General features: G+C 40.9%; 1 protein-coding gene across 1 annotated transcript in view; it reads right to left on the bottom strand.

The window, feature by feature from the left end:
• The window catches only part of LOC104626066 (monofunctional C1-tetrahydrofolate synthase, mitochondrial-like), a gene marked incomplete at its 5' end in the record, with an annotated part of 61,814 nt that overhangs the window by 30,276 nt on the left and 8,840 nt on the right, over positions 1–22,698 (bottom strand). The window contains 2 exons of the mRNA XM_010293889.1: positions 12,670–12,822; positions 14,505–14,612. Of these exons, the coding sequence (XP_010292191.1) occupies positions 12,670–12,822; positions 14,505–14,612 (261 nt within the window). The remainder of the gene's footprint in view (positions 1–12,669; positions 12,823–14,504; positions 14,613–22,698) is intronic.

Here is a 22,698-nt window from a genome sequence, read left to right as displayed (position 1 = left end):
CATGGGCAGTTATAAGCCAGGAAAAAGACGGGAGAGCAGAAGCACTACCAAAGCGCTGCTTTCAGAGAGGCACACGTCCTGCAGGGTAGTAACACTCCTGGGGGCCAGAAATGGAATCTGGGCGACAAGCATGAGTTGCACGGTGAGCAAAATCTGCAGAACCACCACTGGCTGAACAAAGCCTGGAGATGCTTGCCAGGGAACTCCCCAGTGACTGGGGAAACGGCATTCGTAATCCCATAAAATGAACAGTACTGCATGTAAGATACCCAACTCCACCAGCATTTTTTTCCAGCGTAATAACCACAGAGCCCTGTATTTTGGCTTATTTCATGTATCAGAGAGAGGTAAAAGTCACAGCTTTTGTTGTACCGCTTTCTTGACAAATTCCCAGATTAGCACTTCATTTCTGAGCCCTGGCAGTTTTTGACAGTCGTGAAAATGCAGTAACTTCTGAGCAGCAAGAGGCAAGTGTTGCAAATGGAATTGGGGAAAAACAACTTGGTCGTACCATCTATGTGATGTTACTACTTCTTTTTTGTCACTTTTGGGGATGGATTTGCTTACACCATTTTATCAGCATTTCTCAAAAATTCTGATAAATTAACACCACTGAGATCCAACACTGTACTTTTGTGACGCACCTTTTAGGTTACAGTTTGAGCACAACAGCCTTAGTGATGTCCCTGAGGACACCTCTCCAGCAGCACCCTTGCTCCTGACAGCAGACTGAAAATAAGGAGCCAGGCATGAGCTTTAAGCGGTGTTGAATTTCATACGGTTTTGTGGAAAATATAAATGAAGAGCAAAATGAGGTCAGGAGATTTATTTTCACTTATCTAAGAGAGGCTTAAAAAAGACTAGAAGCAGTACAACAGGTTTCTATAGGTGACGAACTATCACTGTTCTTTTGGCCTCAGTCTACTGATTGGTTGCGTTAAGTGAGCAAGTAACAAAACCAAATCATCTCAGCATTAGAGTTTGCTGATGATTTACTAAAAAGCAAACACATTATCCACATTCCTCTGCTGCTTTCATTCACATTATGCTTATTTGATCGCAACACTGAAACCAGAAGGCTATCTCAAAACACGCCTCGTATTCGGTATTGCAGGGTGTTAGCCTGCGGGGCGGCTTACCGCATAAAAAAGGTTTGCCACCTTTGTAAGAAGTATTGCTACATACCTGCCCTTCACATGCATCAACGCAGCTGTCTCAGACACACACTCAATGCTCCTTCATAGACTGCTTCTGATTATACAACCAGAAGCTAAGGAGAATCAGAAAAAGATTTTCTGAAGACTGCAAGGGTTATAAATGCTATTTCTTTGACTATCACAAACCTGCTTACATTTAATAATTGATGTGTTGGTTGCTAAATGGTGAGTAAAACAGTATCTTTATGCTATTTTGTATACTTGTGGAAACAAAGAACCAGTTGATTTGGACCCAACCGTCCTTTTTTAATTGCCGATACAGACACATGGTCTCCAATTAAAAAAATGTTAAGTAAAAGCCTGTAAAAGTGACCTCAAGAATAGCCCCTCATGAATCTAGGGCAGATGTGCAGAAAAGGAAGCCATGACCCGATTACCTAATTCTCACTAATTTTCCCGAAAGCGTATTCTCTGAGGTTAAGTTTAGACTTAAAGTCTTCAGAGTATTGCTAAGCTTTAAGTAGGACAGCATATGTAGATCTTCAACATTTTAAAAATATTTTCTCTCCAATTCTAACATTCCTATACATGATTGAATGGCTCATTCTGAAGTTCTTCATGTCACTACCTTTTCTTATTAAGCTCAAAACCCAGCTCCTTATGTTGCCTAAAGAAACATGGTTATTAAAGAAAGATGCTGTGGTCAGGCACTCCAGCCTAAAATATCACGCAGTTATAGGATTTTATCTTCAGAAAATTCTGAGTCCCTGGAGAGAAACTGTTTAGGCTACAACTAGCTCCAAACTTTGACATGTTATTAAAAAAATTATTAAAAATGTGAAACTGGTTAAAGAGGATGTTCCATCTATATCGGGCATTTTTATATGACTTCAAGCAAAAGGTGAATGTCCAGCTGCCAGGCACTAACCTGTAAAGTATCGAGCATTGGTACAGGCTGGATGTATAATCAGGCATAATCATCCACTGGACAGTTACAGAGGTAAGAGTTTAAAACGTTTCAAATGAGCCAAACTTTGCTACAAAAGTGAACACCCACCCACCACAGCTGCTTGTTGAGTTCTGGGAGCTAAACAACGTTGACATAATTTTCCTCGATGACAAAAATACATCACAATGCAGCTGCTGCATCACAGCTAGCACTCAGGAAGTCCTACTGGTGTTGGTAAGATAACTTCATACCAATACATTTTTGTATGTAATTGCAGTAACAAGATGGTGAGGAGAGGCAAAGTTATTTCTTGCCTTACCTGTCCAACTGTTAGCTCAGACCTGACTCCTTATGAGGAGCGGCTGAGGGAACTGGGGTTGTTCAGTCTGGAGAAGAGGAGGCTGAGAGGAGACCTTATCGCTCTCTACAACTACCTGAAAGGGGGTTGTGGTGAGGTGGGTGTTGGTCTCTTCTCCCAAGTAACCAGCGATAGGACAAGAGGAAATGGCTTCAAGTTGCGCCAGGGGAGGGTTAGATTGGATATTAGGAAAAATTTCTTCACCGAGAGAGTGGTCAGGCATTGGAACAGGCTGCCCAGGGAGGTGGTGGAGTCGCCATCTCTGGAAGTGTTCAAAAAACGTGTGGATGTGATGCTTCAGGACATGGTTTAGGGGACATATGGTTGCTGGATTAAGGTTGGACTTGATGATCTTGAAGGTCCTTTCCAACCTAGTGATTCTGTGATTCTGTGATTCTGTGATATTGCTCCTTCACAGGCCGAGGGAAAGCTCTGATCTTAAGAGTTCAGCTCCAGGCGAAGAAATAATGTTCTTGGCTTTTACAATGTGAAAGAGAAGGTAGATTAAATAGAATTTTCCCACAGCTGTGTGCAATAGGCATTGAACTGGAGAGGCTTAATCCTGATGTAAAACTGAATATACTCTTATCCCCAAAAATGTGAGGAGCAAGTGGCACGGAGGAAAGATGGGTCACGCACACACAGACAAGTGTGAGGAGGGACAGTCACCATTCTGGAGCAGCTGACAGGGTGTCCATAGTAGGGTTTTAGTCCCAGACACAGGAAACGCTGTCAGCTACTGCAACATTATTTCTGCTGGGAAGCAGAATTTCCTCAAGCACACAAGGCTACGCACTTTATTCTTTCTTTCTTTCTGTTAAGAACAAATAGAACAAAATCATGTTTTGACAAGTGATGTTCACTGGTGGTCAGGAAGGGCAGACGGGGAAGACAGATGACAGTCACAGGTCACCATCAAGCAGTCTCACCGAGTACCAAAAATGCTGCATCTGTAGAAGCCTGTGGGTCACTGTCATAGTACCAGTATGGTATGCTGAGAACACCTTTTTAAATGGACTTCACCTGGGAGACGTCTCTTAGATGAGATCTTAGATATGATCTATAGGCTATCAAGGTGGTTTTATGCAACCTTCTCCTCAGTTATGGTCAAAAGGTAACGCTCCGTTCATGACGTTTCACGGTTTCAGAAGTGAAGGAAGTTTGGTCTTTTCAAAAGTAAACCGTTACCATTTATCAAAGGCAAAATACAGTATGCTAACATTTATACCTTCTTTTTTCTTAAATAAGGACACATGAGGAATATCTCAGGAAATACTTTAGGATTTTTGAGTGGGTGGGTGGCACAGAGGAGTAGCAGCAGCATAATTTTCTTTTAGTGTTGTCCACAGAATGTAGGTCAGTCTACTCCGATGGAAATACCCCAACCCGATTCTTCACATTCTTAGACATCAACATCTCACGATTTTGCAGGCCAGGAAATCGTGAACTTATCATGGTCCTGACCCTGATTTGTCATGGGACCTTACTCTTTGCATCTCTGGATTCCTTATTTTAAAAACTGTGTCAAAATTTTGCTTGTCTTGCAATCTACTAATACAAAGTGATATTATGTAAGTGTTAAGTATTATAATTTCTATAAAGTCACAATGTAATAAATTAGAGGAGCTCAGTTTCTAATTTCTCGATAAATGCTATTTTATGAAGAATGTACAGGATGTATTTATCTCAATATAAAACAATTTGTAAAATGCTCTTCCTTACATATATAAGCTATTTTAAAACTAATAATAGATGTACATTTTACTATGTAAAAGTATAACCTATTTTTAACCTCATGTTTTCAAGCAAAGTTTATGAAGAAAATACTTTAAAACAGGAAATCAGAGTCCATTTCCTGTTTTAACAAGGATAATCCCTTGACCAGTAGGCAGAAATATTCATTCCTCTTTAATGTTAATTAGTGCACTATTCATCCTATATTTCACAATTTAATGAAAGCAAGCAAGTTGCTGAGGACATTATTAAGTTCAAAACATCTTTCACCTTATTTATCCGGAACTCAATAAAACTGTTCAGTCACAGACTTGCAGCCTCCAGCTAGGTTGCTGCTATTAGCCTTAAATCACTTTTAGAGTTGCAATAACAGTAAGTTGCCAAACTCAAATATACAGCTATCTACATCTGCTAGATAGTTTGTCCTACTGGGTAGTCTGGAAGAATTTCAGTTATTCGACCCAAACTATAAAGTTTTTTGCCGCTTACCAAGGAATACTTTTGAAATCTGCAAATTAGCATTTGAAAAATGTTATCTGGAAGAATGTTGAAGGGCCAATATTTTTTACTTCAAGTGAGCATAAGATAGCCTCTCAAAAAATCACATGTAGACAGGAGTTTTACAAGGTAACTATTGCTTGTAAATGGCTGAATCTTTAAATTTCCAATCTGAACCATGAGGCACCTTTTCAGAAACTGTGATTTGTTCAACTGAAGAAGCTTATCAGGCTGAACAAACAAAAACAGGGAGCATGAAACATCATTTCATATCACCCCTACATGGAGGAAAAGCAGGAAGCTGGAAGTGACAGAGCATGGCTGCTGCTACCAAGCTGAACCAAGACAGGCAGCAGTGATACCCAATCCGCCTCAAAGCCGTCAGACTCAGTGACCCCTGCGTCTGGCAGCATCAGCCTCTTCATGCAGCAAGTCATCCAAAATATCATGAATGGGAGAAGTAAAATACCTGGCTGCCCGCTCTAATGCTCAGGTCTGTACATCTTCTGTATAGATAGCATAATCAAAATACGAACCCTTAGCACCGCTGTTTCAATACATGCCATAAACTGATTTTTGAACTGTTTGCATTTGATCAAAGTCCACACATACGAGGCTGATTAACTGAATGAGCTCTTAATCAAACCCGCTTACTCGCTCTGAACTGCCACAAGAACACAGCAGGCATGCTAACCAGCACTGTCAGAGCTGTAGGGGAGGACTGGGGCGGGCAGGCAGCACTACTGCACCATGGAGAAGCTGCCCTGAGCTGCACGATTCAGCCACCCACTTCCCTCTTTGCCCTGGAGAACGCCCAGCAAGGCATTCACTAACTGCTCAAACTCACACATGCCTACGTTTCCACTGCAACGTCCCTATTTCATGTCTGAACTCATGCGTGAAATGTAAAGGCAGTGGTCCAAAACTGCTGCTGGCTTCTGCCCGAATTGCACTTCCCATTTTTATATGTCTCTCTTATCTTGAGAGCAAGCCCCATGCAAACAGGCTAACGTACATCATGCAGAGTCCTTATCTCCATATGGATATATCAGTCTCTTGATTTTTTCCTCTTTAACTGATGCAGTTATATTCATTCTCTCCTGGGATCGCAGCCTGTAAATCAGAGACGAGGGAACGAAATAGATCGTGGGTCTTACTAGAACGGAGAGCAAGGATCTTAACGATTCCCAGACTCTCTGAAGGCCTTAAGCAAACTTCTCTTCCACAGAGGTGCCCCCTTTGGCTTCATGCATGCTACAGGTGATTTTCATTTTATTTGCCTACACTAATGGCATTTGCAACCCTAAGACAGCTGCGCTGAGTTCATTACATACAACTTCACAGGTCTGATGAGGGCAGGACATTAACAACTGCACTGAAAACTGTTTCAGAGCATAATGAGTTATCTTTGTTCCAGCATCGCTTAAACTTGTCCACACTAGCCAGGCACTACCCTTGATCAATGAATCCATACTGCCAGAGCTGATGTGTCAAGTCAGCTAATCTTAACTGAAACCATGTGCTAAAGCGCTTGTGATCTAGGCACACCAGTTTAAGAAATTCCTCTGCAGCAGCTCTGACCTATCGTACCTCCGGTGGAGATAGCATGGCTGCCCATGTCCTCTGCCCCTTTACATGCAAAGCAAAGGAGGACAGGTAGAATTCCCCCAAGGGATGGGAGGCTATCAAAATACGTTTTCAGGGTATCACTTACTGACTGAAGTGAAACATGACAGTCACTTTTTGTACTTGTAAATAAGCATCTGTTTTAAGGGGCCTATTCAGACAAACTATTTTAAGTGGCACACATTTACTTGAATAAAATGTCATCTAATCTAAACATTACATAGCTTATCAAACCACAGGGTCTATTTTCTTCTGTGATATGTTGTATAACCATAGAATCACAGAATCATTAAGGTTGGAAAGGACCTCTAAGATCATCAAGTCCAGGCATCAACCCAACACCACCATGCCCACTAAACCATGTCCTAAAGTGCCACATCTACACCTTTTTTGGTTCATCCTGTCCAAGTCCTCCTCCAGCTATTCAGTTTGCTGAAATAACACACGTGCCTACACAACTTCTTATTTCTTCTCAATAGAAAACAAAGCAAAATCATTCCTTTAGTTCTGCTAACTACCAGTGCTGACCCTTGAGGAATGTAAGGCTAGGTTGAAGGAAGCTGTAATAAGCTGCAAATTAATTTTGCTGATTCGGCCAGCAATGGGACCTGGTCCTTCATTCAGAAAAGGCAATACATTGTACTATACTATGATGTAGGTTGAATAATGCTTACTAGCAAACAAACAGAGCAGTCAAGAGAGACAGCATGAACTACATAGAACCTAAGTGCCTTGCCTCCATTATCTGCCAAGGTATTCCTAAATGCCAGAGGAGAAAGAGAGGCTGTTTCTTTGGGTGTTTTTGTTTGTGGTTTTGTGGGTTTTTTTGGTTTTGTTTTGTTGGTTTTTTTTTTTTTTGTGAGGGTGTAAGAGGATATTTACCATATGCCTGTGTCACAGCTATGGCAGGGAGGTGCAATAATCTGAAGCAAAGTATATTTTCTTTTTTTTTCCAACAAACACTGGCTTACCCACATCAGTTTAAAATAGTTGAAGTAAACAACAAATGCTCAGAGCATATGGAAATTTCTGAACTATCATTTAAATACATTCTTTTCTATGTACTTTCAAGAGTTACAGAGATGATAATAAATTTTTCAAGCCAGCTAAACTCTAATCTTCTTCTCTTCAATTTTAAAAAATCCTTAGTCATCAGCAAGGCATGTTCTGCTCTCCTCTAACTACATCCATCAATTACTCCCATGACTTCTTCCTGGCCAGATCTTAGATCACGTCACTGTTTCAACTTACGTTTTTGGTACATCTTCAAATCTCTTTTACCTTTGTGGCTTTTACTTCAGTGCCCTTTTCCAGTTCTCCGTGTACATCTTGGATGTGTCTTCAAATCATTTCACAGGTATCTCCTCCCACTGGTATAACTCTCAATTTAACTTCTCCTCCTTTCCAACCAACCCCATCTTTCTAATCCTCCCCTCAATCTTCTATTCCCACCTTCTCACCACAGATAGCCCCAGTCATACTTGAATCCTAACTTCTTTATAGTCCACACACCTGGGACATTTCCAAAGGCTGCCACATACCCCTTTTCATTACAATCCACAACTTCTTCCTCATTTCTATTTTTGCCTCCTCTCTGGCCAACCCAATACCGTCACAACCACATCATGCAATCCACCAAGGAACACAGGTGGATTTGCTGTTATTACACTAACCATCAGCCTCTAAATTTTAAACATGATGCACTAAAGTTGACTTTAGTTTCACCTTCGCTTCCGGTCATTGATCTTACCTTACCTATGTGCTCACCCCCTGCCGCGTCAATCCTACCCTGAATAATTCATCAGCCTTCCACGAAGTGTAACATCATTCAGCATTTCCGCATGTGCACACCTGGTCACTGTTCAGGAACGACGTGCCCTGTGTAATTCAGAAAACCTGCCTCCTTCCTTCCCAAGAGTCATTACACCTAGTGTAATAAATGCAAAGGCACATCATCTAACAGGAGTGCGTGGGCTTTTCTTTTCCTGTTAGCATTTTTCAATTTAGAACTACACAACTGCTAACCTACATTTCCCATGTGAGTTTAACTTTATAGCTTTCCTTTTCTGTTGCTTTTTCCACGCTTGCTGCAGTTATCTCAAAACCAGCCCACGGAGTCTATGAGCACCTAGTATTTTCACAGACTTCTGAGCACTGCTACAACACCGCAACTGTACAACACCAAAGGCAGATGCCAAATGCCACATCACCAGGGATATTTTTTGGACTGAGAGAGGTCAGAATACCTAGCGGAGCACTACTCCTTTGTAAATGATATAAAATTGCATTGTAAGCTGAATGCTTTACAAGGCAAATATAAATCTTACCACCATTCATGTTTTTGAAAAATCACCCGATGTTACACAGCTCGTTAGGACAAGGTGGGCAATCCGCCAACAATTATTCAGCTGTCCCATAAGAGAGCCTAAGAGAAGCGACAAACTGACAACTCGGGCCTCATGCACCACTGGAGAACAGCACTTTTACTCCAGGTGGGCCCGCACTCCAGTTTACGTTCAAAGGACACCCTCAAAACTTGTTAAGCTCTTAACCACTATGAAAGAAGACATTCATTCAACAGGGAACACTATTTTCCTTCTAAAAGTATTCATAAAAATATTTACTTTCAGGGTCTTTTCCCCCTTACAATATTCAGGTAATATTTTAGCAGGACTGTCCTTGTAGGTTCTCACCTACAAGTGAATTAGGGCTTTATCGCTCCCATAAACTGATTTCAAACCACACTGGGTCACCCTACGAGTCCCTTCCCAGAGGATATAGTTTCAGAACTAGTTCCAGAAACTTGAACTGCTTCCTCTATCGGGGAAAAAACGAGTACTTCTGTAACAGACTGACCTTTCTTCAGATCTGTTGCTGTCTGAAGGATGTCAGTTCACTGTGAGAATTTGGGAGCTGGCGTGGCTCCAAAGGCTCCACATATTTTCAAAGGGACCTTGCCTGTAATTTTAACCCATTAAAACAAAAGTGCATGGCTGGAAAACGGTAGTACATATTTAAAAATCTCACTGTGATTCAAATACAGCTATGTTACTTGCACCAGTGATTTGGTGATGTCACTTGACACAGGCAAAAGATAGCAGGTTTTACTTTACGACCAGCCTTCATTCTTGCACATCACATGAAAGAGAACAATGGAAACGTGGCTGAATGTGAGAAAGCACCAAACTGCAATGGCTTTTTGGGTGGGGGTGGAGAGAAACACACATACTACAAAAATCTAATAATTCTCCACCCAAGCATTGCTAGTGAATGACCTCACTGGTTTCCTACATATACTCCAGCAGCCTTCCTGCCATCACTGTGTTGAGCCAAGCAATGATGTCAACAGTCCACCTGTGAGTGATGTAGCCCTCTGGGTCATGGTCGCAGAGAACTTGGATAAAAGCTGTGCCAGTGTTAATTAAATGCAACTCTTGTTTCACTGCTTATTTCCTCCGATAAGGCTCAGCTCATTTTTCCTGGAAAGTCTTCCATGCTATAAGGGAACCAGAGCCAACCATAACACAAAACAAATACTGCTTCGAGAATATGAAGACAATATGTTAAATATTTAGCTTAAAAAAAAAAATTGCCTATCAGTGATGGACTAAATACAAATCTCATTAATTTACATTAAGGTTAAACTACAAATGATAGTTACTGCAGATAGTTTATTATCTTTCAGCAGTACTTGTCTCTTCCATTTGTAATGCTGTTCCCTATTAAATTGGAGCAAAATTCTAACAACCTGCTTTCCCACTGATAAGTTCTGCCAGGTTAGAGTGAGAGGAACTTGTCCAGTAAAAAATATGCTTTGAGAATAGAGTTTGAATTTGATTAGCATCAGAATTATCACTACAACATTAACAAATGCGTTGTCAAATAGCATTTATTCTGCCATCAGAAAGGCCTTAGCTGTAGGAAGGCTCTAAGCAGGTTAGGTATTAAGGATCCTCTCAGGTATCCATTAATACAATTAGCCAGCAAGTAATGCAAGGAAAAAATATATACTGTTCCTTCTTTTTTTTCCTATATAAAGAAAACTAATCCACTGTCATGACTGGATGCTTTCACCGTATGCTGTTACCAGGATTTCTGTACTCACAGCATCTGACTTCCAGCCACTTCAGGACATGCCCTTTTATACTTGCTTTGTTCTTGTAGACATTTCTGGATAGCTTTATTATTAAGCGAACTGTCAAAGGGAGACTCAGTTTTGGAACCTGACATCAAAAATATTCCTTCTTGCACAAGTTAAAAAGTACCACTAGCCTGAAGACTTAATTGCTGACAGCAACGCAACAAAAAATCTGAAGGTGACGAAATAGAAAAGTGATCTCAAAAGTAGTGGTACAACTCTATTATGAGAGTTTGTTTCCCAATGATCACAAGTATCAATATTGAAAGGCTGCAAGTTGGACCTCTTGCAATAAATTTAATTCTAGTGAAAGAATTGTATGGCAAGGATGTTAGGAATACATTTGTATTCATTCATTCATTTTGATTTGTAGCAATTGTGATTGTTCCAAGGAGTGTTCTGTCCCACATTCCTGACCATTAGCAATATTTTCTAAGCAACCAGTGATGGATGTCTCTCTATTTAGATTTTTAGCTCTTGGGGATCTTACGTTCATAGAGTACCTTGCCCTACAAAGTCTCTTAGAATACATAATACTAAGAGTATACTGTCTAGCCAGTTCCTGATACGGGAAAAGTTCCATGGCTATACTACCTCTCACCAAAGTCAGGGTAATTAACTTGGATGTATTTCTTACAATCTCCCCCAGTAAGAAATCCCATATATAAAATGTCCATAAGAACTGTATTTTTTGGTTCTAGGTGGAAACACAAAATTAGACATAATCCTTGAACTTGTTTGGTCTATACTGGTCCTATGGACAGTTCCTATGGATTTATGAGGCTGAACTGCAGCTAGTGTCTGTTGAAGCACATACAGTGTGACTCATTCAGAAAGCTCAACCCAAGAACATTTAACTCTGACATCCTACAGAATAGCTCCCTCATGGATTTGAAGGAGTTGCTGCCCATTCTTCACATTCACTCCTTCTCACAACTTTATGACACATAACTTCCAGTGCAAACTTGAATCCAGGCCATAAAGGACATACTAGAACTTCTGACAAATTTTATTCTGTCACCAGTAATTGGAATTTGGTCTTACACAATTTAAATACACAGCTGTGCTCCACTTCTGGTGGATGTGCATAATGTGGCCACGCAGAAGGAAAGCATGTCCTAAGTCCAGTGAGTTGAAGTGACACAGTTTCCTGGACTCCAGGAACTCTCCTGGTCAGAAAGTACTTCCTTCCTTGTTTCAAACACTTGATTGTTTCAGAGGGAATTCAAAACAATAGATTAGAAACTTTCAACCTTTCCTAAGTGTACTGCTGCACAAGGAAATCAGGCCGTGCTCTGGAAAGATGAGATAACATTGGGAGAGTACTCTTTCCGGATATGCAATGGCTTTTGCATCCCTTCTCTAGCACCATCCCATGAATCAGCTACATATAAGTAATAATTCATGCTACAAGATGTCAAATGCAGTTCAACTACTGTTTGGAATAAGATGTGCATGGCGGCAAAAGGCATGAGCTAACTACGTTCTCAGCTACTTTGATAAGGCATGGCAAGGAAGAAAACATCAGAAGCTTCTTAATCTGAGTCTCTACTTTTAAGGACAGGTAGGAAGAAAGGATGACAATTGCCTCTTTTTAGTACCTCATTGTTTAAATCTCTAAAAAGGAGGAAGAATATGCTACTACTGCTGCAGTTAGAAATCTATCCCCTTCCCACCATAACTTAGTTTTACACAACCAGCAAAGATGTTCACAAGGACTGGAAATAGATCAGGCTCATCAGCTGAAAAGCAATCACTTTAATTATACACTTTTTCCCAACACAATTCCTTTCATCTAAATACATTATAGAATGCTTTGTAATGACAGATGAAAGATTTAACATTTATAATAATCATGTAATTACAGTTATTTACCAGCTGCAATTTGAATAAGGAAAGGCAATGGACATGGAAATTCATTTTTCTGCAGCATTAGTGTGCCTAAGTATCCTAAAGTAACTGAAAAACATCAGAAACAGAACCAATGGCAAGAGTCATTCTCTCAGACCCTGTAGTCAAAGCTCTTACATGATATTACACTTTCCTAATTCTCTTTTCTTATCAATGTAGAGCTACAAAAAGTCTGAGGATAAAATTATCATAAAAAACCAAGAACTCACATTATTTTTAGAGGCAAACAGGAAACACACTTCCCTGTCAAGCTGGGTCAAAGGAAGGGGAATGATTGAGTTGAATACTCTGCACTCACCGTTCCTACCAAAGGGTAGATGAATCCAGCTCCAATACTGGCTCGCACATCACTAATTGGCAAAATGAAACCAGTGGGAACACCCTTCCTCTCAGGCTGATGGGAGAGGGATAGGTGAGTTTTTGCCATACAAATGGGAAGATTTCCAAATCCCTAACAAGAAAGGGAAAGAAAATAAAATAAAAAGGTTTTTAAGATTACAGTAAAGACAGAATATATTTTCACTTTGTTATGAGTATCTTCTAGAAATACTAAAATCCATATAGCAATAGTTAATCTCAGTTTCTTAACAAGCTAGTATTTCAGAAATAAACAGAATACTGTATTTCACATGCTATTCTCTCTCAGCTCAGGCCTTTATCTCCAGAGACTTGGCTGTAGTGTTATCCAGCTTCTAGTGTGGGTTCTCAATCTAGAGTTAGGTGCAAAAGTTGCCTATACAACGGCTGGAGTGTGCTATTTTCAGAAAGGGCACGCAGCAGGTACCACACTGAACAAGAAACCTACACCAACTCAACAGAACTCCAGTACGGCACTTCCTTCTGGGCTCTAATGACCTAGTTAGATACCTACCTGAGACCAGGATTCATAGTCCAAAACTCTCTAAGGGTACTAATGTCTTCTTGCAGCTAAACACAAAGGGTTCATGATGCTTTGCTTTGTTCTTAAACAAGACAAAAACTTCATGAGGTGATGGCACCCACTTCACTAATGACAGTGCAGTAGTTACTCAAAGAGTGAGAGAAAATCAGGGAAAAGGCCCTCAGTAGCCTCCTCTCCCCCCATTTGTCTCCCAGGCTATCGATTAACCTTGAGTCTGGCACCTTCCACTCTTCTGTTCAATTCCTTGACAAACAGGGATGCAATTCACAAGGCCAGGAGGAGAGCTGGCACTGCAGGGAATTGCCTCTGCAGCCCAGCGCTGACGACAATCCTTTAATGACATTGTGAAAGTATTTCCTAATACTACTAACGTTTAGACTAAAAATGGTTTAGGGAATCACAGCAGGAAAAGACAAAGACATGGATTACTTCGCTTCAAGTACAGTAAGTAAGCTTCCATCTAGAAAATCAAATTAATTCTCAGGAGATTTGCATTAGAGAGAAGACAGCTATAGTTCTGCCTGCCTGAGCAGGCTGCTGAAGTATACTCAGGAATTTTTCCATGACACATTGTCCATAGTTTCTATTTTTTGACAGAAAGGCTCCAGCCATGTTTATGCGCAGAAGCTGTTCCATTACAGAAAATACATTCACATCTCCACATGGTTTCAAAACTGTTACAAAGCCCACTCCCACATGCTTTAGGAAAAGTGATCTATCTCACCTTCTAGCATTTATAATGGCTTGAAAGTAGTATGAACAGAAGGAAAACAAAAGATTTTACAAGTATTGGGAGCTTTGTTATTAACATGCATAGCTGTGTTAATTTTGTGTTGCAGACATTTTTTGTGGGTACAAATGAACACTCATATGCTAAAATCAGGTAATTTCACCAGCTGCTACTTCTGCAGATGTGCAGTTGTCACATTTAAGGCAGTAATCCAAAATTACCACTCTGCATAGAAGGTACAGAGTTTCATCCATAGTCTCAGAATGATTCCAAACACCATACATATCTTACGGGAGATAGCTTTCAAGGTTAAAACCATTCTGTTCTACCTAATCCAATCTAAAGCAATCCATACTGACCTCCACGGTTTAGCACAATAGGTAATCTCATGCCGTTCAGCAAAGCTTGACTAAACACTTCAATCTGAGAACCTTTTACACCCTGAGGTTTCCGAACACTCATCCAGCAGGTACCTGACTGCGTAATTCACTGGTGCTCTTACCTGCCGGGTGTAACGATCAACTTGTGACTGAGCAGCAGGAGACAACTCTATATCCTGAGCTCCATACACCTTCTGAGCAATGATTCTTATTTTTTCAACAATAGGAAGCTGCAGAGACAAGGAAACAATACAAGGATGAGCATTAGCCAAAAGACACTAGGATCTTGTTTTCTGAGTGAGAAATCTGAATCTCTCATTTAGCTTAATCCTTGTTAAACAGGCTTGCTAAAGCATGAAACCGAGTAAAGGGCACTGCTGATGGATATGGTATTCAGCTACAGGTACATGAATTACAAGCATGATTTAAGCTATTCCATCATTTAGGAGCTGCACAATTTGTGCATTACAAAGTTGACAACGTGCTTACACTCTTGCCTAAAGTGGGGGAAGAAAATTACTGCCATGTAGTTTTAAGAATTAAGAGTTAATGCACACTGCAGATACAAGGAAGCAACCTCCACTGGGTTAACAGGGATCACTAGACAAATAAATTTCATTTCACAATAAAGATCACCTATATAATGAGTGGACAAGGCAAGGTAGCAGGCAGCCAGGGAAGGTTCCTCTGAGAAGGAAGGAATTGTAGCAGAAAATTCCTGACTGAGCGCTGCTCCTCTGATTGTTTTTTTTTTTTTTTTTAAATTCTCACCTCCCACCCTTCGTAACATACCTATTTTGAATTGTAGCATTGATGCTGTAAAGCAATTTGGACACTTAAAAAAAAAAAAAAGAATATGAAAGCATTCTAGGATACGCTTTGAAATCTCAAGTCACTAAGTTCAACCCCAGCCTCCATCACAGAAATCACAGAAATCACAGAAACACTAGGTTGGAAAGGACCTTCAAGATCATCAAGTCCAACCATTAATCCAGCGCCACCATGTCCCCTAGACCATGTCCTGAAGCGCCACATCCACACGTTTCTTGAACACTTCCAGTGATGGTGACTCCACCAGCTCCCTGGGCAGCCTGTTCCAATGCCTGACCACCCTCTCAGTGAAGAAATTTTTCCTAATATCCAATCTAAACCTCCCCTGGCGCAACTTGAAGCCATTTCCTCTTGTCCTATCACTAGTTACTTGGGAGAAGAGGCCAACACCCTCGTCGCCACAACCCCCTTTCAGGTAGTTGTAGAGAGCGATAAGGTCTCCCCTCAGCCTCCTCTTCTCCAGACTGAACAACCCCAGTTCCCTCAGCCACTCCTCATAAGACCTGTGCTCCAGCCCCCTCACCAGCTTCGTTGCCCTTCTCTGGACACGCTCCAGCACTCCATGAGTATCCACATCATATTATTCAGCTCAAACTGAACGCTTGTTCTGCCTTTATGGCTCCTATTGGAAGGCAGATGCAGACTCTCACATTCAGTCTGTTAGAAATCCTTTCACAGATCTTCAGCAGACAGTTTTTTGTGGTCAGATCAGGCATATACTTTTTGTGTCATCATTTCTGTTTATTTAGAGTAAACAACTCTCTCATCTTTCTCTTGCCTTTTGTTTTGAATGACCTTGGAGACAGCAACTGTGACCCCTATACCTGTTAAACAAGTCAACATCTTTGATTTCTTTCAACAGGAACAGAATGATGGAGGAAAGATCATACCACCAGTTCAGCTACTTCAGTGCTGACCACAGATGGCCAGAGATGTGTGCAATGCTCCAGGGAACATCCCACCAGTACTTTGTACGCTAATATATTTAATTAACAACACATATGGAAGAAGTGTTGAACAAAATCTAACGAGATACCACTTGGGGAAGAAGACTTGATAATCTCAAGCAATATAAAAAGCACCAGAACACAAAATAGAAGTATTTCATTTTATTCCAACAAAGGCAAGAAATTGGTTTGTGAAAAATAAACTCTACCTGGTGCATTTACAGGAAGTTCCACAGTTAATCACATTTTTGCAATGCCTGTCTATAAGTAATCGTTTTTCTACAAAGATACATCGGTTGAAGGGTTTGTGTCAGACTGACCTTTTTTGTATTATGATTGAATTTTAGAAAAATTAAAGCAGTCTGCCTTTACATTAATAAAGAACTCCAGTGACAGAGACATCACAAGAAAAGAAGCTTGCCAGACTTTCAAGTAGCTTAAATGTAAGGCAGTTAAAAGCTACTAAGGCTAAAATAAAATCCCACCTCAGATATGAAATTTCAAAGTGAGGTTTAAAGGTTTTCCACAAGACACTTTCTGAACATGCTGACTATATAATTAGTGCACCTTAATTGAGTGGAATAAAGTCACATTCCCGACTTCAGGCTTTCTACAGGAATCCAAGCAGTGGAAAAAAAAAAAAAAAAAAAAATTCTAATGAGGATTGGAGATAACACATTGCAAATATCTTGGACATAATTGCTGGCAGCATTAAGCTGAATGGGATACTTAGTGACATGGATAGCTGTCACAAGATGAAACTTCTTTCAGGTTGATTATTAAGTATGTTCATAATCATGGCAGTTTTGAACACAGTGGAAGAAATGCAAAACGTGTCTGTTAACTTGCCTTTTGGGTGCTCTTTGCTTGCAAACAAGGACTAATAGCAACAGCAAAAGCAAAGCAAAAGGAATTCCACTCCCCGTTGTCAGTAGGCCAGCATCAAAACTAACAGCTTTCTGCTTAAACCTCCATAAATTCATTGAGATAGAGACATTCATTTAGATTCAACTTGCATTTGTGTCAAAATTTTTGACTAACTTGACAGCAGCATAATTACTATGCCCACAGCCCCCTTCCAGTGACCACAGCTGTAGCGTCCAAATGAAACGTGGCAGGGCTCTGGCTAACAGCAGAGCAGACTGCTTTCATGACAGTGGTGGCATTCTGCTCCTCCTGGGACGTGTACAATACCTTGCATGGCTGAGCCTGAGCTGGACAGTCAAGCTGTATCCCTACGGATTTACGTTTAGTTTTTTTTAACCAGAATTTCAGATACTTTTCAGGCCAGTACCAACACCATTTGCAAATGTAACCTCAAAAGAATCACCAGTGGGGAAGCAGTTGCAGGAGTGTGAATGGCAACAAAAGTGGTCTTCTGAGACCATCACATGTTTTTGCAAGGCATGTGCATACAAACGGGTGAGGCAATGTGCATGGTGTCAGAGGAGAGTTTGAGGCTATTTAATCTCACAACACAGGCAGACAAGTCCTGGCCGAGCCCAGTTCAGATAGAAACCAGCAGGGAGGACAGATGCTCTATACACATTAACACAGCCCCTGCATGTGCACACTGTCAGACATGCTTCCTTCCTGAAGTTTCAGGAGTAGGGAAAGGAGTACACTACATCATGCTAAGGATCCACCTGTTTCCTACTATTAAATGGGCTTTTAAGGGATTATCTATTTAGAATCACAGTGTAACAGTTTTCAAGTGAAAAAGTTTCCTGTGTTTCAGTTATCAAGTAATACTGCTGGGAAATCTCATTTTAACTTAACTTAAAGAAATATTTTCCAAAGAAAAGCCATCTTGTATTTTACATGAGAAATACAAATTAATTTTGTTCCATTTTATTTGATTTTCATATGATGAAAATAACATAATGGTATTTATCAGAAAAGAAGCTCTAGTAATTCAAGAGACGTTTTACACATTTACCATAGCAAAAGCCTGGATGTTTACAAGACATTTGTAGGAGCAGTCCTAACTTTTTCTTATCTGGTCTTTAAGAGCAAGTTTAGCTTCAGGTTTTCAACAAAACTGTTGATTACTTCACTATGGAAATACTCTCACTGAGGGGCACAGGGATCCACCATACATAGTAACATATGGAAAAGTGCTTAGCTGAATTCAAAGGGACTGAAAAATAGAGACATATTGCACCAAGTGTCTAAATCATTAAGGGATTTTAGTTAGATTTTTGCTCCATCCAATAGCAGACTCTTCTAAAAACCCTTGTGAGCTACCTATTTGTACCTTAAACACCTTGGTCAAATACCTGCCAGCAGAAGCCACATATCCCAGGCACTTAGGAAAATTAAGTTGCTTCATATCTCTCACGTTTTTTGTCTGAGAATCTTCTACAATGGCCTAGGATATTCCTGTTCTTCATTCCCACTCACTAACTACAAAGTGGCACCCTCAGCTGCGCCAATGCAACGGTTTGCAGACCCTCAGTAAAACAGTCTCAGTGAAAGGAGGATGAAAAATCCTGTCCTCATGGTGTGTGTCGATGCACCCTTGTGAACAGCAGCTCGGTTCTACAGCCCCTCTGCTATCTGGACAGCTATGGTGATAATGATATTTATAAAATGTGCAGACAATGAAAGCATGAAAAGCACAAAAGATTTAGGATCAGTAAAAAAAGGTGCTCCTCTTCCCATTTCCCTTATGTAAGATTTTGAATGTTTCACAACTAAGTACATTTAAGCAGACAACAGGTGACAGACACACAGTAGACAGTATGGACAAAACCTGACTTTTATAGATATGCAACTACATATTAAGACTAATGCTGAAGGATTATGGCAGCTTCGAGTAATTCATTCCAAATTCCTATTTAGCTCCTTGAGAAAATGATAGCATGAAATACTCGATATAAATTTATACTGAACATGAGAAGGTGCTACAGGGCCACACAGTATGAATATCTTCTGACAGTTAAGTAGCTTTGGTGTTTCTCTGAGAAACAACCAATCTCCCCAGCCCTACCAGAGACAATGTGCATTTCTGAAATCTCAGACATTCAGAACTACCAAAGGCATATGCTTCTTCTGAGGCAAGCACAAACACATGTGCTTGTTGAGGCTGCCAAGCACCCACACGGTAAACAGGATTATCTCCTTGGCTAAACCATAACTAGCGATACGGCAAAAGTGTGCAAACTCCTTTCACAAAACCAGTATCTTTGTAGCTGTACATTTCATTACTTGATAGAGAATAATTAAACCAGGAAATCAGCACTGATAAAGAAGAGAGCCTGTCATTCCCAAGACAGAATTGATTATCCAAGATGAAATCACAGCAGTGCTGTCACCCAACCATACTGCTACTTCCAGGCCATACCCCTTGCAAGACGTGATGTTAGCATGCATTTGTGCTGTTTATTACACAATCTTCCGTCCAATACTATCAACAGCAAGGCTTTTAGCAAAATGTAATTTAATAGTGTTTCATTTCTGCTAGCCTTTGCTCACATTTCCTTCACTCTTCATCTCTTCCTTCAGCTGTAACAGCAGGCTGCAGATTACCATTTTTCCACGTTTCCATGGACAGCAGACCAGCTTCAACAGACGCTCCGTCATTGTCCCTTCCTCTGCTGCTCACACTCACCCACATGCCAGTGCAACCGAGAGGGCAGCACTGCTGTTTGTGCAGCTGCACATACCAGAGAAAGTGATCCAGGCTAAAACATAACCCAGGGCAAAAAAAGCTATTGTAACCCAGACCAGTTCACACATCCAGTTTACCATAAAGGCAAAGCCAGTATGAGGCAGAGAGACACAGATGGCTTAAATGATATCTCTAAGAAAGAGAGATCGGTTCAAAACCGATCACTGAAAGGTACCAGCAGAAACAGCGAGTTGGGGCAGGGACACGCGGCTTGGGCTGGGATTCCCGAAATCAGTCTTGCTGCCAGAAGTCAGTATCACCTGAAATGAGCCATGCAGATTACCAGGGACCCGGCTTGGGACTGTGCTCAGGATTCCCATCTTTTGCATCCTAATCTGGCCACCTGGCTTTAAGCTCTTTGGCTACTGGAGAAAGGAGTTAATCTTTTTAACCCCCCCATAGCTAATTCCCGAGACTGCTGAAAACAACCCCTGTCCCTTTCCTTCTCCCGTTCTTCTGCTTTTAATCACTGTCCTAAACTTCCTCACCAAAACAGAGCCCAACAGAAAACATCTCTGAAAAGGCAGAGTCAACAGCAGTTAAGTCTATAGTCAGTCTTCATTCTACTAGGTTGCAGCAAAGCCAAACTACTACAAGAAACTCTGGTGCTATCTAGCTTAAATTGAATACCTTAAGTGAATGCCTGTCAGTGCAGCACTGTCTGAAAGGATCTCTTCACAGTTATACAACATAAATACCTAAAACTACTTTATTCTATGAGAAAACTTAAGATTCTGCTGAAAAACATGCATTTAACCAGAGAATACACAAAAGCACTATTCACTTGTAACTTACATTTATTACTTCAAATTCTTTAAACATTCACTTTAGTCTCACTGCCTATTTTTAATTATGAGATCACTAGTTTAATTATGAGGTCACAAACATCTGTGTTTATTGTTGCTATGCTGCTTGTGTTTTAACAGAATTTTCAAATTAGTTTAAAATTCAAGGCAGTGGCACTTTTAAAATTTTAACTTAGGCCTTCACTGAAAGCAGTAATAAAGAATCGCTGGTTGGATAAGTGAAACAGTATGCAGACATCACTCATCCCTCTTCTTAGGATGGTTGCCAAATGAAAACATATGATGGGAGTATGGCTAAGGTGCTATGCGGGGTGACAAAGTGCAGCGCTAAAACAATAGCTGACTCTGCACATTCAAACTCCTACCTCTAGCTTTTCCCTGGATAAAATAAAAACATGCTTATTAAAGTATCCGTATATTCTAGTTCCAGAAGATCTGTGGCTGACAAAAGGATTCCCAAGTCTTTAGCGCTCATCTTCTTTCATTGGCAAAGGACAAGAGGTTTTTTTTTTTTTTAATTTGTGGAAAAGCATATTCAGTCAAGTTAAACAGTTTGTGAATCAACACCTAAGCCTGTGGCCTTAGAGATTTATTTTCCATTTCCCCAACTTTGAAACCCCAGCTGTGCCTAAGAAAATTGCTTCATGCAAAGAATAGGAAAATAATGAAAACAAACATATAAGTGCAGTGCTGTCAAGAGTCTACATCCACAAAAAAGAGATGGAGTGGAAGAAAGATAGCTTCCAACCCTAGAACACCTAATTCAATGAAAGAAGTGTCCAGACTCCACTGAAATCTCTTTGATGGGAGTGGGAGGAGAGGCTGGTATAGCCCTGTGGAATTCCTCTTTAATGTGGCTTCATTGGTAGCTGGCTTACTAGCAGTAGGGTGGGGGGAAATAGTTTAAAGACTAGCGTACCCTGGAGGGCAGCATAGCGTGCATTTCAAGATGAGAAATGATCTCCATCCTTTATTAGGAAAAGTTTCAGTAAGGAACATACATAATTTTATTTATTCCTACGCCAGCAGTGCTTAATGACCTTCCATTTGGTCCATACATGACTGTGCTGTATAAAGAACAACACAGACGTTATGTACCTCCTAGGCAAAAGAACAGAGGTGTGTTGGGCTGGTGTGACAGAAGACACACAATGGATGGTTTTCGTGGCTTAGCGGCTTCATGGTATTAGCAGAGAAAACAGAAAACACCCCTGACACCTCCCCACCCCCATTCAACCACACTGGGACTGAAAAGATGACCAGTTTAAAAATTAAGAGAAATGCTCTGCCTTAGGTCATTCCTCTGGACATTAGCATCCTCAAACCCAGGCCCCATGAGTCCTTCCTGACTCTGCCTTCCTCTTCGAACCACTGCCCTTCTCCTAGTACATGCACCAAGGAGCCTTCTCCCCCACTGACCTCCTTCATTAGTCACAGCTCATTCTTGTTATTGGAGACTGTGGGCAGTGGATGGAAGAGAAGGTAACACACAGAGAACTGCTGCCGGCAGAGTCTTCTCTGTTTTGATGCTACCCTTACACCCCGCTAAGTGACCCATTGTCTCTGACAGCAGAAGCTAAGACTGGAAGAAATAAGCCAAGTGGCAGCCCACACCATACTGCCATAGCACAAGAGAGGCAGTGGCAGCCAAAACTGTGGTCTCAGATGCTCCAGATTTGCCCAAGTTATTATTATTTTGCTCCCAGCAGGGGAAGAAAAATACCAGTGCTGAGGCTGCAAACTGCCTGAATGCCTCCCTGAGAAGTGCTGCTACGCAACCCCGTTCCCAGTGGATGGCCCCAAGCTGAGAAAGCTCTCCTTTGTTCTGCAGGCTGGCCAGGCAATTCACTGCACTCAGACAAAATACTTGTGTAACCAACTTCCACAGTACAACCTGGAAATATTTTCATTTGTCATGATATTACCTAAAGGCAGAGCACTGGCAAAAATAGGCGTCATCTGACAAACTTGGAAGACTGGAACAACCCGTTCTCCTGCCTCCCTTTTGTGACCTTTACGCTCTTTCATTGAGTTTTGCAATGCAGCATAAATCAGGTGG

The sequence above is a fragment of the Phaethon lepturus genome, unplaced genomic scaffold, assembly GCF_000687285.1.
Source record: "Phaethon lepturus isolate BGI_N335 unplaced genomic scaffold, ASM68728v1 scaffold6279, whole genome shotgun sequence".
NCBI classification, from domain to species: Eukaryota; Metazoa; Chordata; class Aves; order Phaethontiformes; family Phaethontidae; genus Phaethon; species Phaethon lepturus.
The sequence above is the reverse complement of the archived record's forward strand: the minus strand, read 5'-3'. Positions and strand labels throughout refer to the sequence as shown.